General features: G+C 40.1%; 1 protein-coding gene across 5 annotated transcripts in view; it reads left to right on the top strand.

Annotated features, from left to right (window-relative positions):
* SPIRE1 (spire type actin nucleation factor 1) overlaps window positions 1–15,434 on the top strand; it is a 125,442-nt gene that overhangs the window by 50,510 nt on the left and 59,498 nt on the right. For all 5 annotated transcript variants that reach the window (XM_063396912.1, XM_063396905.1, XM_063396929.1 and 2 more), the window contains exon 3: window positions 4,884–5,117. In XM_063396912.1, the coding sequence (XP_063252982.1) occupies window positions 4,884–5,117 (234 nt within the window). The remainder of the gene's footprint in view (window positions 1–4,883; window positions 5,118–15,434) is intronic.

The raw sequence follows: 15,434 nt of genomic DNA, 5'->3' as shown, positions 1-15,434 counted from the left end.
AGAAAGGAACAAGTTGGTTTTACATAACATTTTAACATGCCAGTCCTTTGGACCAAAGTACAGAAACTGAGCACAAAACCCTGTGTGTGTCTTCTAGTATGTCATAGAAAATAAGATACCTAACTCTTGACTTCAAGGGTGTCTGTGTCTATGTTTATAGCGCATGTTCTGGTGTCAGAAGCACCGAGTGGAGCTCCTGGCAGGCTAATTTAAAGCCAGCATTAGGACAGGTTGGTCTTTACAGATTGACTAAGTGCCGCCTCATACCATGGGTGATGGCAGAGTTGGTGATGCATTGGAGTGAATTCTGAATTCTCAGCACTCTTACCATGAGGCAGAATGGTTCTCCTTCAGTAAGTGTGTTGGAGATCTGGCTAAAAAATAATAATTATACTGCACATTTTTAATTAAAAAAAAATACAATTCATAAAAGTACAGTAGTAATGCAAATATTGTTGTGGCTGGTGGCCAGATCTGAAGTCCCTGTGGGAAAATTCAAAGTCAGTTAACTCACCTTACGAGCTGGAGCTTTACAGCATCTTTAATCCAAATTTAGGGACGCAAAACCTGAGTGGCATTTGGATGAAGGGAGAACTTTTGGGAGGGACAGGTATTTGAGCTGAAAATCAGTCCTATCAGTCCTTTGCTGTTGTAAGTACAAGCCTGTCCTTAGGCTTTGTTTGTTTAAAAACTGAGGCAGGCCTAGGAAGGAGATGAAAGCTCAGACAGTGCCCCATTGTATGTGCTGTGAGATGTGGATTCTGCCTGTTGTCATCTGCACTTCAGCAGGAATCAGGGAAATGTGTATGTTGAAGGGAAAAAAAGTCTTTTTCTCAGAGTGAAGTACTTGCAATAATTGCACTTTTGCAAGTATCAAACCTCTGGTTCCTGTAGAAAGGCTATACATTTGAAGAGTTCAAGAATGTTAAATTGGCAGAGTTCATTGGAAGAGCATAATTTGGGTCTTATGAAAAACCTGAAACACTAATGAACTCCTGTCCAAGAGGCCTGCCTTAATGTGTTGGAGGAAGGTATATGGAATGGAAAATTCTGGGCAGTGTTTATGTATGAAAAGAATCTGAGTAATTTGGGTTTTGTTTTTGCCACGTGTGTAAGAGGAGTGTGTGGGTATTGTTTTTACATTGTTTTTAAAGTCTAAGTGTTCCAGCAACTTTATCACAATCTATTATAAAAACACCATGTGAGTCCAGAATGGTGTAGAAACTGCAGGAATGCTCACGGTGGGACAAAATCTCCCTTTCACTGATGTTTTCAGCACAGCAAAGTACAAGTCCAGTCTGTGGGAAATGTTTGTGTGTTGGGGGTTTTTTGATCTGAAGCCATGACTTTCAAAAGAACTTGATGAGAAGGTGTAAAGCTTATTATGCAGAATTCCTTGATTATTTTTAAAGTTTATTTATCCACTGATTGATTCCTGAAGGTCAGGTCCTTTAATTTAAATCTTAAATCCTGAACCTTAAATCCTGAAATTTAAATCAATCAGGAACAAATGTGTTCTGAAATTAAAAGTGCAGGTCTTTATTTTTTTTTTACCTGAGTTGAGCAGCATTACTTATTAGTGATGACACTTATTTCAGTGTTATGCAGTTGTTTTGGGGTGTCAATATTCAACTTTGTGGTTTAAAAAAGTTTTGCTGGGTACATTCTTACACTTGTTCTTCTTAATATATCTTTGTTTTCACCTATAATTGAAAACTGTATCAGTACTTGTCACTTGTTAGGTGCCAGAAGTTTTTATTTTGTGCTAAATTGGCCAACAGTAGAGTTTAGAACATGTGATTTCTTTGTAAATAATTGATGCTTAAAAAAAAATTAAAAGTGACTGTCCTTGCTTATCCAACTCAAAAATCTCTCTTATTGATCAATTAACCCATTCAGCTGTGAAAAGCTTTTAAATTCTTTTGTTTGTTTGTTTGTTTGTTTGTATTTGATTTGTATTACGGGCAAAGTGACAGCACTCATGCATTGAAGCAGCAATCAGTTGACTTGTATATTCTGCTTCTAGTCATGTAGACCTAAAAGTTTTATTTATATGAAGTTGAATTAGTAGTTTTACCCAAGTTTTATCCAAGGAAGAAGCATTGACAGTTCTGTCAGTTTTGTTTGGTATTTGTGGCAGTTTTGGGGTTTACAGGATCCTTGGTAAACTGATCCTACTGAAAGTGCTGAATGTTTTCAGTTTTAATGGGAGTCAAAGTAAAGTTAATTAGTTGAGTTGTTTGCTGCTTGGTCTTTCAAGAATCTGTGATACAGACAGACAATGAGTACATATGGTTTTGATCACTGTCTCCTAAATAGGAGCTGAGAGACTGAACTACAGCTCTGACTTGGTGCTGTTACAGGCTTTCCTCTTGTGTCAGCTTTGCATGTGTTATGAAATCTGCTCATAGTACAGAAAAACGCACAAACCATATTACTGAGCTGCAAAAGCCCCACTGCCAATACATCAAAGAAAGCAGCTGTCATCCCCTTTTAGCCACGGTGCTTCTGAATGCCTTAATCCTCTTCCCAAACAGAAGAAAGCAGAGAGAGTGCACTTTGTTTATCCACCCCCTCTTCTGTTTTTCTGAAGTTTTGGTAGCAAAATCCAGAACCTGTGTTCAGCAGCCATTACAGCATGGCACAAGACATCATTTTCTTTGCATCTGATCTGGACATTTCAGCCTTCATGTATGCTAAGCCCTTTCAAATGTACTTTTAATTAAAGTTAGAAATTGCTCACTTTGTGTTTATTCCCAGGTGCTCAAAGTATCAAGTGATTATTTAGTTATACTTCATTTTCATTTCTGTTTCCTTCTTTGTTCCCCTTCAGTTGCCGAAAGGATGTATATTGGGATTGTACTCAGAACCTGAGTTACAGGAAACACACGTCTACCTTTGGAATTAATGTATTTTATTTTGTGCTACTTCCAGATTTTCACATTATGTGTTTTTTAACAATAGAAGTTTTACAGGACAGTTACTACAAAATACCTTCCCTAAGAAGTGAGCAAGTATAAGTTTTATCTTTTAGAGCTGTTTTTAAGGTCTATATGGTGCAATGTCTTGTCTCCAAAGTGGATCGTGGCCAAAGCCACAGGAAGGGTATGAGAAATGAGCAAGAAAACAGTGATGCTTCCCTGACATATTTTTCTGTCTCAACAGCACTTCCCAAGTCAGGAGCTGTTCTTTGAACTGAAAAAACACATACAGGTTTTTCTTCTTCACTAATCTGCCTAATCACTTTCCCCAACTGCATTTTTAAATATGTATAAACACATTTCAAGGGAATAGCATGTGCAAAATTTTTATATTGAACCAAGTTACCAAAATTATTTGAAATAAATTACAAAAGAATGTGTTTTATGTATTGGGCTTTAAATTTGTTTTTTTTTATTAGCCACTGTCTTGCAAAGGGAATTTGCACAGCAAAGTAATCCCAACAGAGGAATGAAGTACACAAGTGTAAAGCTATCAGACTACAACAATAATTAAATTGTCTGTCTAGATAAACTAATGGGAAATGATTTTAAGCCTTTTCTAACCTCCAGCCTCTCAGACCAAAAATACTTTGTTGTGCAGAAATAAGTAAGCAGCTGGAGTAAGATGTAATGTTTTAAGAGTCCTTTTTTGCTGTCCTATTTACCCAAACAGAATTTCAAAACACTGCAGTAAAAAGTGTGTCGACCAGGATCGTACTGAAAGGCAGATTAGAGAAAATGGCATTTGATGACAAGGTTTGGTATATTTAGAAATGCTCCTGTTATTAAAGTTGCTGCTGTGCCAGCTACTCCTACACTGGAGAATGCTAATTTGTGTGACATGCTATCTATCCCAACACACGAGGAAGATCAGAGATTACGTGCAATAACTCCAGTCCTACTTCCGTTGTCAGACAAGGATCTTCCAGCAGTGACATTACCTTCTTGTGGTTTACTACTGCAATCCCATTTTCCCTTCCCTCTTCATTAATACTCATTTTCAAATTCCTCAGTTTGAAATGCCATCTATTTACATCTTTAAAATTCCAGAAGCTTCGGTATTGCTCATAAGGAAAACAATCAATGCCAAGAGAGAAAATGTGCATTTAGTATTTTGGGATGTTCATGACAATCTTTTTGTAGCTGACACTGAGTAAGAGGTCATTGGTTTGCTTTGCTCTTGACAGGGCACAAATAAGAAGCCTCAATTCAATGAAGAATTGAGGTGCTACCTCATCACTATGGAATACAGTTGTTGGTAGTTCCCATGGCATATGTGTGCTCCACAGCTGTGCAACAGGCAAAGGAGTTCTTGTGGGCTGCTGTCCCATGCTCAGTGAGTAAATACTCAGTGAGTGAATACTGGGACATCCGCAGCTGTGCCCTGACACCTCTCAGGTCCATAAAGAGACACAAACTGAAGGGCAGTTCTCAAGTGTCATTAAGTTGTGGGAGGAGAAAGGCATCTTGTGTTAGTTTATTCTTTCTTTTAATTTCTTCCCACCTACCCCACATAAAAAGGTCATGTGTATGCAACATAGTCTTACAAAGTAGAGTAATGTTACTTTGAGGCTTGCAATATCAGAAGGAAAAAGGGAAAATAACCTTAAAAGGTCCTGCTTTGTTTTTAAATGATGAATTTTTATTTCAAATATTGAAATAAGAAAGCTGTAGGTATGTGGTGTGATCTGCTCTTGCTCGTTCTATGCTGTATTACTCAAGTGCTTACTCAAGTGCTACTATAGATATTACCAGCTCATTTTTCTCTTTGATTTTGATGTTTATTGCCCTCTCAGTTGCTGGGTTTGTTATACAAGCATCAGAAAAGGTTGTTCCTCACTTGACCTGACCTATTCATTCACGTAAATGGCATTAATATATATTTCTTTTTTGTTTTTACAGGTTATTGAATCACTAGGGATTATTATATATAAAGCCCTGGACTATGGTTTGAAGGAAAATGAAGAGCGGGAATTAAGTCCTCCACTGGAGCAGCTTATTGACTACATGACTAATGCCACAGAAACAGATGGGAGCAGGGATGAAGGATATGATGCTCTGGATGAAGGAGTGGAGGATGATGATGATGACGAAGAGGAAGTTGAGGCCATTCACTCCTATAAAGATGTCATGAAGGTACAGTAGTGGGCAGCTTATGTGATAGTTCTGTCAGTGAGAAAATCTACTGTTTTCTGTGTTGTTGTTATTCCGTGTGATACTGGCTGTGTCATTTTCAGATTTCCCTGGTCCTTTTATATGGTTTGCTTGTGAAAATGACATGCAGTATTATTTCAAGTTTGACAGCAGGCAACAGAAAATCCATGATCAACTTTAGCATTGGATGTGCCTTTAATATCACAATCTGATTTAATCCCTGCACTGGATAGTCAGCCTACCAGTGTAAACATATGTTGAATTGCTTTGTGTACTCGTGGATACTTCATGGTGTGTTTCAATTAAGTCACCTTTTCATTAGCAGCTTGTTAGTGTAATTATTTCTTATCAGCTCCTTCCCTTGCCACCCTCCCCTCCTGAAGCACATGAGTGCTTTTACGAGAGTAGCTTATTTGTATGGAGTGAGTCAGGACACAGTATTTCTCTGGTGATCATTATGGCTGCAGTTCTTCACCTGAGTTGTGAAATTAGGAGATATAGCTTATGAATTTTAATTGTGATAAGTTTTATCTGGGCTACTGTGAATAATCATTTAAAAGTATTACCCTCTTTTTTCTACAGAGTAATCTGTGCATGTTTTAGAGCTCAGTGAGCTTTTAGTACAGACATAGACATTAATAGGCGTGGTTAAAAAAAACCTGTGTAATTGGTTTAACTCATCAATAATCTGAGAATTTAATACAGGTTGGCAAACGTTATGCTAACTTGTATCAGGGGGTTGGGCTGTTTGTAGTGCTGCTTCACAAATGCAAGTCACATCTAAGGAGCGGGAGCTTAGTGCACCACGGAAATTGAATGTTGTGGTGGAAGCTGAGACTAAAAGAATGTCCCAAATAGCACATCAGAACATGTTAACACTCAGAAAAAGACCGCACTAAGTCGCTTCAGTTCTGCTGGGTTAACAGTAGAGAGACACTCTTAGGAAACTGGAGAGAGAGTAACTTTGAGATGCTTTTGCGTGCTCCTTGCATCAGGAGTGCTAAATGCTTAATGCCTTTGTTTTGCCTCCCTGCCTCAGAGAAGCAGAGGCCGGAGGGAGAAATGAATGAAATATTCTTTTGCTGCCCTGTGATGGGGAGGGCCTGGCTGGCTGAGCTGCTCTGCCCTTCAAGCCCCTGCCACTGCCAGCCTTGCTGAGTTGCTGTGTGCAGGTGCTTTGCTCTCTCCTCCCTCTGCCTCTCCCTGACACCTGCTCCAGAGGGGGCCAGCAGCACCCTGCTAAGCCCCCGTGCAAGCTGCTCCTGACAGTGCAGACGAAATGTAGATTGATAGGATACATTCCTCCCTTCTCCTGGTTTGGCAAAATGCTGTGGATTGGTGACAGTCGAAGTTAGATTGTCAAGTGAAAGTTTCACTTAGTGCAGAGGCAGACAAGACCTTTATACACAGAGAGCTGAAGGCGGTGGCTTTGTGGAAGTGATTATTTTGCAAGTTCTTTACTTGATTTCTGCAAACAGTAGATAAATTTGGAAAACTTTGCTGAACTCCTTTAGGTACACTGGTATAGAGATCCCTGAAATACAAAAGCAGTAAGAAAATTCAACAGGTTTCAATGGTTAAGGCCATGGAATGGCAACCTTTCCATTTGGCTTTGTTAATATCTCTGCTAGTCTGAGGTACGTGCCTGTTTGTATGTTTGAAAATCAGCAACTTATGTTTTATTTCTTCATCATATTTTGTTAATAATTTTATATCATTCTGGACATGTACTGCTTCTGTGACTTATCTAAGTAAACTAAAGGTCAGCTGTAATTTGTACATCATCTTAACTTTTACTCCTCCATCCCCTGAAATTCTCTTTTATTTCTGTTGGTTTTGCCTAAATTATGTGCTTCAGCCTTAACTCTACAAATTACCTTTATTCCCTACTCGGTGTTCTTACTGCATTTACAGTACTAGAATGGCAGCATCCTTCTGCCATATGTTTGCCATGAGTGCAGATTTGCAAGATCTTTTTTTCTTGACTTAGTACCTTTTAGGGGTAAGAGCATCTTTTGCATGTGGCTTTCTCTATTTCCCACCCCCAGGAGTGGTTAAATGTTAGAGGCTACACCCTTATTTACCCAGTGACTGTTTCCCAACAGTAGTGTGTGGTCTTGTGACCATGAGGTTCAATTATTTCAGGTCCCTCTTGGCACGACTCACTGTGAAGCTTTTTTCTGCACAGTTTATAGTGAATGCTGAAGCAGGTTTGCTCATTGAATTGAGAACTGTTGTCCTTGCCTCTCCTGCATTCTCTACATCACAGTCTTGGAAAATGGTAGAGCTGGCCTGTGTGCTACTAATACTGATTTTAAGGGTTTTAACCATGCAGTCTCCAGTGTGGAAATTATTTTGTCCTTGAAAAGTGAATATATGGTTCCTCCTTTTCCAAGAACTGTCATTGTCCAAGGCCTGCCTGCCACTAAGATTGAATTTTTCACCATTAATCACTAACTTGGGAGAGCATATTTTGTGATTAAAACACACAGGTAGTTAAGATATGTGTCAGGTTTTTCTGTAATGTGAAGTAAGCAAGGTCAATCCTGTACCCTTCCCCCTAGGCTGGAAAATGCTGAGTAATGTGGCAAACACCGATTCCCAAGAGCTGGGAAAAGGGTGAGTGCTAAATAGTACTGCCAAGATCATCATTGGCAATACCAGTGGGGAGGACACAGACAAGCTTTTGTGCTGCTTCTTGGTATATTTGGCTGAGTGAGCTTTTGATTTCCTTGGCAGGACCAACCTGCTGCCCAGACTTGACCTACTGTTTTTAAAAATGCATCTGTGAAGAGAGGAGACACTGGTTGTCAGAAGCTTTTAGTCTTTGATTTATTTCCGATTTGTCAGCCCTGCTTCAATGAAGGGAGACACAGAGACGTAAAGACTGGACATTTTCAGACAGATGCTTCCCTTGTTTGAGGCCCTCTCCCTGCCCCATCCCCTGAGTGCACACACCGTGCTCTGTGGTGCAGGAAATCCGTCCGTGTCGGCAGTGCCGGGTTCGCGCTGCGTGACACAAGACGCAGGAATCCCGAGGGACTGGGAACACATCAGGGACAGCACGTGGACACCTTGGGCAGCCTTGGTCAACAGAATATAGACAGGGAAGGCCTGGCATGCTGGGCAGTGTCAGGCTTGCTAAGGGTGTGGGAAGTCCTGTCATGTGGCGCCTTTATCACAGCGTGGGGCCCTCCCTGATACTGAGACAAGATGAGGCAGTTTATCAACCTCTTCCAGAGTATGCTCAAACCCTAATTCCACTCCTAATCTTAACATTATCACACTCCTTATCCCACAGATCTCTGCAGTCAGATGGTTTAAACCAACAACATTTTTCATGTTAACCCAGAGGCGCTTTCTAAGCTGCGATTTATCAATATCTGCTGGCTTGAGCCCCAGCTCTAAACCCAGTTACAGTATTACACTTCATTCTAGGTCAACACCCCTTTCTAACTCTAGATGTAAAGGTAACCTCATAAGGCTTTGATAGCAGGTTTTATTCTGTGCTGGTATTTGCTGGGCTGAACTGCCATCCTAGCCCTGCCATTTCTTCCAGATTTGGACATCGTTGTAGCCAAGTCGCTGCTGCCAGTGCTGGACTTTAGCTCAGCCTTCTGCAGAGCAGAGGTGTTGTAGAGGTGTTGTCAGCTGTGCCTGCAAGTCACGACACTAACCTCTGTCACTGCCTTGCTATGTTTTTTACAGGTCTTGTAGAAGGTACACAAAGAAGGCAACGGCCTTCCTGGACCCATATCTTTCTCTTACTTATGTTCACCTTTCATCCCAAAAGTTAACTCAGCTTTTAATAGGAACCTTATCTGTAGCTAAGCCACACCTTCCTGTCAAGGACACGAATACAGGTGGATGGTCTCTGGTGCTCAATGGCTTCGGGTCCCAGATCTCACCTAACTAATTAATTACTTTTAAGAAGTTCATTAATAGCATTTAATTCTGTTAATTCTGACCAAAAATTACCTGTCATGCTTCACAAAGGTGAATGAGCGGCCCAGGTCCCATATTAAACAAAATTCCTACTAGAAAATCTCCATGATGACCTAATTTGCATGAAATTTTTTTTCAGAGCAGCATGGTCAGTATCATGTTATCTCACTATAAAAAATGTAAACAAGGATGCAGTTTGCAATTTTTTTTTTGGTAGAAAACTATGTTTGTGTTTTGCAAAGAGGAAGAATAAATTATTTCTCTCAACTCAAACACTCCTCCTCTCCCATTTCAGTTACTTTAATCATTGGCATGGTCATGAGATGAGAAACTTGTATGTCAAAGTGACTCATATGTCATGGTAGTTCAAGGATATGACTGACTCCTTTCAGCTGGAAAGAACAGAAATTTACAGTGCTGATATTGATCTGCCTCTGTTTTATTTTGAGTACTCTGATAGTAGTACAGATCTACCATCTATGGCATGTGTAGGATTATAGGGGAAAAGTATGTCCTGTCTCAATGTAATTATAGGCAGGATAAGATCTACGTTTAGATCTAAGTATTTTGGAGACTCCCTTCTGAGTCTGAGGGCTATTATCATACAGATGCTGTGACCCCATGTAAGTATGATATGGGAACCTGTCAGAGAGGAACTAGAAAATGCTGTTAAAAACAAGTCAGGGTATTTGTTTATGACAGACAGTTAAAGAGTTCATGTTACTGGAATTCAAGGGCCCATAATTTTGTCTAGTCCAAGCTTAGTAAGGTGCAGCTTTCTGTGAGCGTAATTCAGTTGAAGGCTGGGCTGGCTTAAGCATTTTTGTACGAGCCTGCAGAACAGTATTTATGCTTCATTTCAAAACATGCAGCTTGCAGGGTATGCTGTAACTCTGTGTGAAGCTGTAACTTTGGGTGAAGCTGGTGAAGATTTGGAAATTACCAAGATGGTAAATAAAGTCCTAGATGTTGCCAATTTATTTTATATTAAAAAGGAATGCAGCACTATTAGGCATTTGTGAAAATTCTCATGCTCAAAAAAGACAACAGTTGATCCTTTCCCTTCTCTTGAATCCTGTACTCACATGTTTATGTGCTAGTCTTTATTTTGGTGGATCTCATTTCAGAAAAACATGATTTTTACCTCATGTGCATGGAAAGACATTGAAATTACACTGGCTTGAAAGTCCTCAGTTCTCTTCACTTTTGTTCTCACAATACTTGCTGACTTAAACAAAAAAAGTCATATTCCACTTGTGGATCTTCAGTCACAGAGAGGTCTGAGACCCCTTATGTAATATTGGGAAACCTCCTGTCCCATGTGTTTGGGTCTCTGAAAGTGCAGCCATCTCGTTTTTGTACTTCTTAAGTTGTGAGGAAGGCAGACTCTCCTGTGGCTGTCCTTTTTTGCAGTTTAATTCTTTGGGGACTGCCAGCAAGAAAGAAACGCCAAAATCTCCCAAAGTGACTTTGTAAACACAGCCCTATAGCATGACAGGACAATGACAGGACCCCCTCAGGTGGGTGCCCCCGGGCAGTCTGGGCCTCTGAAGGTGGAGTTTCATGGTGCTGCTCTGGCCAGGTAGACAGCTAGTGTCAGCACACGTCCTGGCCACCCTTTCCCTCTGTGCTGCATTGACAGAAGTGGAGCTCTGAGTTCAGCAGTGAAGTCCCAAGGACCAGGGCTCATCTCCTGTGCTCAGGAGGTGAGCCTGTGCTCAAGCATTCCCTTTGGGACTCTTACAAAACAATCACTGAGACTGGACTGGCTGAGGGATGTATGGATCTCGACTGAATAGGACCTATCCACAGGCCTTTTCTTATCCTTTCACCATGCTTTGAGAGGACTTGGAGATGTCTTAGAAATGCAGTAAACCTGCTGCTTTCCACTTGTCCAAGCAAGCCTTGTGCATCATGGTTATTCATTCAAAACATGGTGTGTTTCTCATGTCTGTGCTGTCACCTTTGCTGGGATCTTTGTCACCTATGTGTTGTCAAAGCATCCCAAAAGTTTGTTTGCCTTTAATCAGTTTCTTTATCTATTTTGTGCCACAAACAATGGTGCAGGTGCAGAGTAAACTGTTCCTGCTTGAGTCATGGCAGGAGCCAGCGTTGGAAGCTCCTGTACTGTGCAGGCCCACAGAGCTGAGCTGAGGACAGACTGCAGAATAAAACAGGAGTGTCTCTCTGCATGTTTGAGTATTTGTAATGGATGAGCAATATCTCCATGTTGCTGGTAGCAAAATAAAAGTATTTAACAATAGTAATACGCCTTTGATATGAAGGGCTTATACCTTGCAAGGAAGTTGTCCCTCAAGACATTTAAAAATAAGTCCCTCTTTCCATTTAAAAATAAGAACTTTTTTGTCTTCCTTAGTTTAATTATTCTTGGAAACATACCTTCCATCAGTATGGGCTTAGATAGATTGGAGTGTCTTACTCCAATCTATCTGGGAGACAAAATCAGATGACCTTTCCTGCAATGATTTATGGCTCACAGTAGCACATCTACACTGGTTAAAACCCCCTGTACCCTTAATTCACATAATTATACTGGTATAACCTGTCTAAGGTCTAAAATAGTCTGAGGAATCTAAGGAGTTGTCCAACAAAAACAGGAAACACAGATGGGGTGTTCAGATTATTTTTATATATAGGGAGGTTAGAATACATCTGAAATTTGTGTGTGGCCCTTATGCATCTAAAAGAGGCACAGTAGGGCAGGGACTTTCTTCCTTTGTCTCTTTTATGCTGTAATTATTATAATTTATACAAGGGTAAAAATAAGGTTTCATACTTTAGTGCACGTGGAGGGCTTCTTTGGTGGTAATGGTGGCCTATAATGTATAAAAGGCAGAATTTGTCATGACAGAGCTCCAGTTATCCTATTAAAAAATACAAATTCGAAAACATGCAGAGCATTCTGTAAGAAATAATACATCTGAAGTATCAAAGCATCAGTGTGAGCCTGCGCTGCCTAAAATATATCCTGGAGACTAAAGTAGATCAATGAGTGTTTACCTTCACAAGGTATGCTCTGTTTGATCAGATTAATCTGAAATTCTAAGTAATGACTGGAAATCAGGGTAATGGTCAATTAACACAGTAAAGCTGTAGTGACCCATAACAGAGTAGGAAAAGAGGCCATATCTTCTCTGCCCTACAGATTAACTGCAGCACACAGCAAAGCAGTGCTGCCTGACCTGGCCAAAGCTGGAGGGATCTGCCTGAGTCTCCCTCTCCAAATCTTAATCTCCCCTCTTCTCCAGGTGTTAAAACTGATAAGTGCCCAGAAGGCCGTGATGGGTTTTTCAGATTCACTGTCAGCCTGGTAAAGGCACTAGATCTGCTTAGAAAAATTAGCCAGGACAGCAGCTTGTCTTACGTTAGGATTTGGCAAAGGTTTATCTTGTCAGAATCGTTTCTACCCATGTAGACTTGGATGTTTGTGGTGTTGCTGGGAGCTTTTTATCTCTGCAGGCTCCTTTAGCTACTTTGAAAGTGAAGGCCATTCTTACACAGGCTCACACAACATCATCTATCATGCCTGTAAAGGTCAAATGTTGGATTTGAATTCCATGTAATGCCAGCATCCCACAGGGGATAACCCATAAGGAATATCCAGTGTAGCTACCCAGGACCCCCTTTATTACTTACGTTATGTGTGGGATATGTGTTTTAATAGACAGGTAAACTAATGGTGACCTGCAAAACTGATGGGCAGTTTTCTCATGTAGTTTTCTCGTGTAGTATTATGTGCTGCAGATTCCCAGTTGCTGCACTCACTGACCATGTTCAAAACAGCAGATGAACTTTTTTCTGCAGTTTTTATGTTGTGCATATGTGGCTTATTTGAAATAGGCACTGTAGGTGTTCGTGTAGCTCTAGTGCTCTACAGGCATGAGAGAAGCAGGATTTGTGGGGTGGGGGAGAACTTCTTAATTAGTCTGACTGATTTAGCTGGGGTAAAAATTTAGCTTTACAGGCTGAAAGAAAAGCTCTAATGGCTGAGTTTACAACTGCTTTTCCTCTATAAATTTGGAGTCTCTAACTTCTCTGAGATGTTAGAGCCTCACAATCCATTAGCCTGTTTAGGAGAGAGGTTAAGAGGAAAAGCAGCTGTGGAAGTTTTGCCTTTTCTTGCCAGCAAATAAATCCCTGAATCTGGGTGTGCTAAGAAGTTTATCTTGCTGATAGCAATTATGTAAAAAACTATGTGCATTTCAGTTGTCAATATTACTAGTTCAGAGTCACTTATATAATTGCATTGCCAAAGAAAATGGAAGCAGCATAGATGCTACAAAATTACTTAACTCCTTACAGAGGCATATTGTCCTGTAACAGCAACATGGGAAAAATAAAGAAACGGAGGGAGGGCCCTTTAATTAAGCCACTGTGATCTTCTTGCTTTTGAATTATTCAAGAGGGAGCCTTGGGCTTGAGGCAAAATTTCTTTTGGTGCATTTATTTCGGTGCCAGTAACTGTATAAAAAGAAATTAAACATTTGGAGGAAAGTTCATAGAATTGATTTAAAAGTACCATTAATTGTCAAAAATAATAATCTCTCTCTTTTATCTATGTGTTTTTTTTTAGTATGCTCTTGACTACTGTGCTCCCATTATGTTATTTTCTGCTCCCCTTTGCTTAGTGTACTGTTGCATGCTGTATTTTAGAAAAATATTTAAGTGAGATAAGGCCATTTGATACAAAGAAAGAAACAGTGTCTGCTAGACTCTGCTGACCCTGAACATCCACATCTAAAAGGCAGGATATCATATTTATCCCAAAGATTGGTCTGAAGACAGGGCATGTTTTGCATTTCTTAGTAAAAGGTTTTTTACAGTAGGTTTTTTTGTTTACTTTCAACATCCTTAAATAGAATTGTAACTGAAGCACTCCTGAGAGGCAGCTTCCAAAAGATTATTGTCTGCAGGCTGCATGGCCCTGAGTGTGTTTTAAGTGATCAATTTGTAAATATTTTAAATTAAATAACACAATGGGAAAAGTAGTATTCTTCTGGGTGATGGCTTCAGGGCAGTTCTCATGTAGTTTCAGGTTTGCCTCACTGCAAACTTTGGGCCACACATTCCAAAGCTTCTGCATATGTGAGCGGGGTATGTGGAATTGTGGAGAATGATTTGAATATTTTAACCTAGCAGCCTTTCTGATAACTCACACTAATCTGTGCAACTGAATCAAGTGGTACCAAGAGATAAATTCCTTGAATCTACTGAGCTTGGCAGAGCATTTACTGAAGCAAAGGTGTAGGGCAGCCTGGATGCTGTAGAAAGACAGCAGGCATGGGAATTTGGGGATTTTATGTGAGGAGGCAAAGCAAACTGGCAGCGCTTAGTAGCAACCACGAGTAGTTGTTGTTTGGAGACCCAAACTAAAGCCTCTCAGTAGGAATACTTAGCTGAGGGATTGCCAAGGACAGAGAGCTCAGGGATTGTGCTGAGGGCAGGCAGCTGCAGGCGGTGGCAGAGCTTCATACGCTGCTCTCGGTCCGCTTTGTGTAAAGCCTGTAAAGAAGGCACTGGGAAGATTCTTGTCGGAAGCTGGGGTGAATGGAAAACAGGCATTTTATTGCCTCTGCACTGAAGCGAGAACAAACCCCTTTGTTTTATTGTTATTTATCTATTTATGTCAGAGAAAGAGACTGGAAACTTGATTTTAAGCACTAGAAAAAACGGGCATTTGTTTTGTAGTTATTGCGCTCACGTTGGCAGGGAAGAACATGATACTTTGGGTGATTTAAGACAAAAGAGAGTTGTATGGTTGGGGTTTTTTGGAGCAGGTTGGCTAGGTTTGGGGTTTTTTGCCTTCTCTTCAGACAAAGCAGGCTTGGAGTTGGGACAAGAAGGTCCTAATGAGCAATTGTATTTGTTTTTTATTTTGGCATGCCAAGATTTCTTGATGTGAGCATTAAGACCAACACTTGCTTTAAATCAGCAAATTCTCATGAAGCCAAATCTCTTTATGGTCTCTTCTAATCAATTCCCATCTACCAGTCTGTTATATCATACTGTATGTAACAAGCCCCCTATATATGTATTTTATACAGTCACATATACTTACACAGGTAGATTGTAAGATATCACTATCTTCAATCCACCTTTTGAAAAGGAAAGATTGTAAGGTGATATTTAAAAACATGACAGTGTTAAGTGAAGAAAGTGAGCTATAGGGTTTGTTTTTTTAAACATCTTCTGTGGTAGCATTTGATATTAAAGAAACAAATGAAAAAAAATGAAGTTCAGGCCAGTATTAGCAAGATTTATTAAGTCTTTTCATGTCTGGACAGAAGCAGCATGTCACACTTAGAACTATTTTTAATGGATCAGAGGTAAAAA

The sequence above is a fragment of the Prinia subflava genome, chromosome 1 (genome assembly GCF_021018805.1).
Source record: "Prinia subflava isolate CZ2003 ecotype Zambia chromosome 1, Cam_Psub_1.2, whole genome shotgun sequence".
NCBI classification, from domain to species: domain Eukaryota; kingdom Metazoa; phylum Chordata; class Aves; order Passeriformes; family Cisticolidae; genus Prinia; species Prinia subflava.
This window is presented reverse-complemented; position numbering and strand designations above follow the sequence as displayed.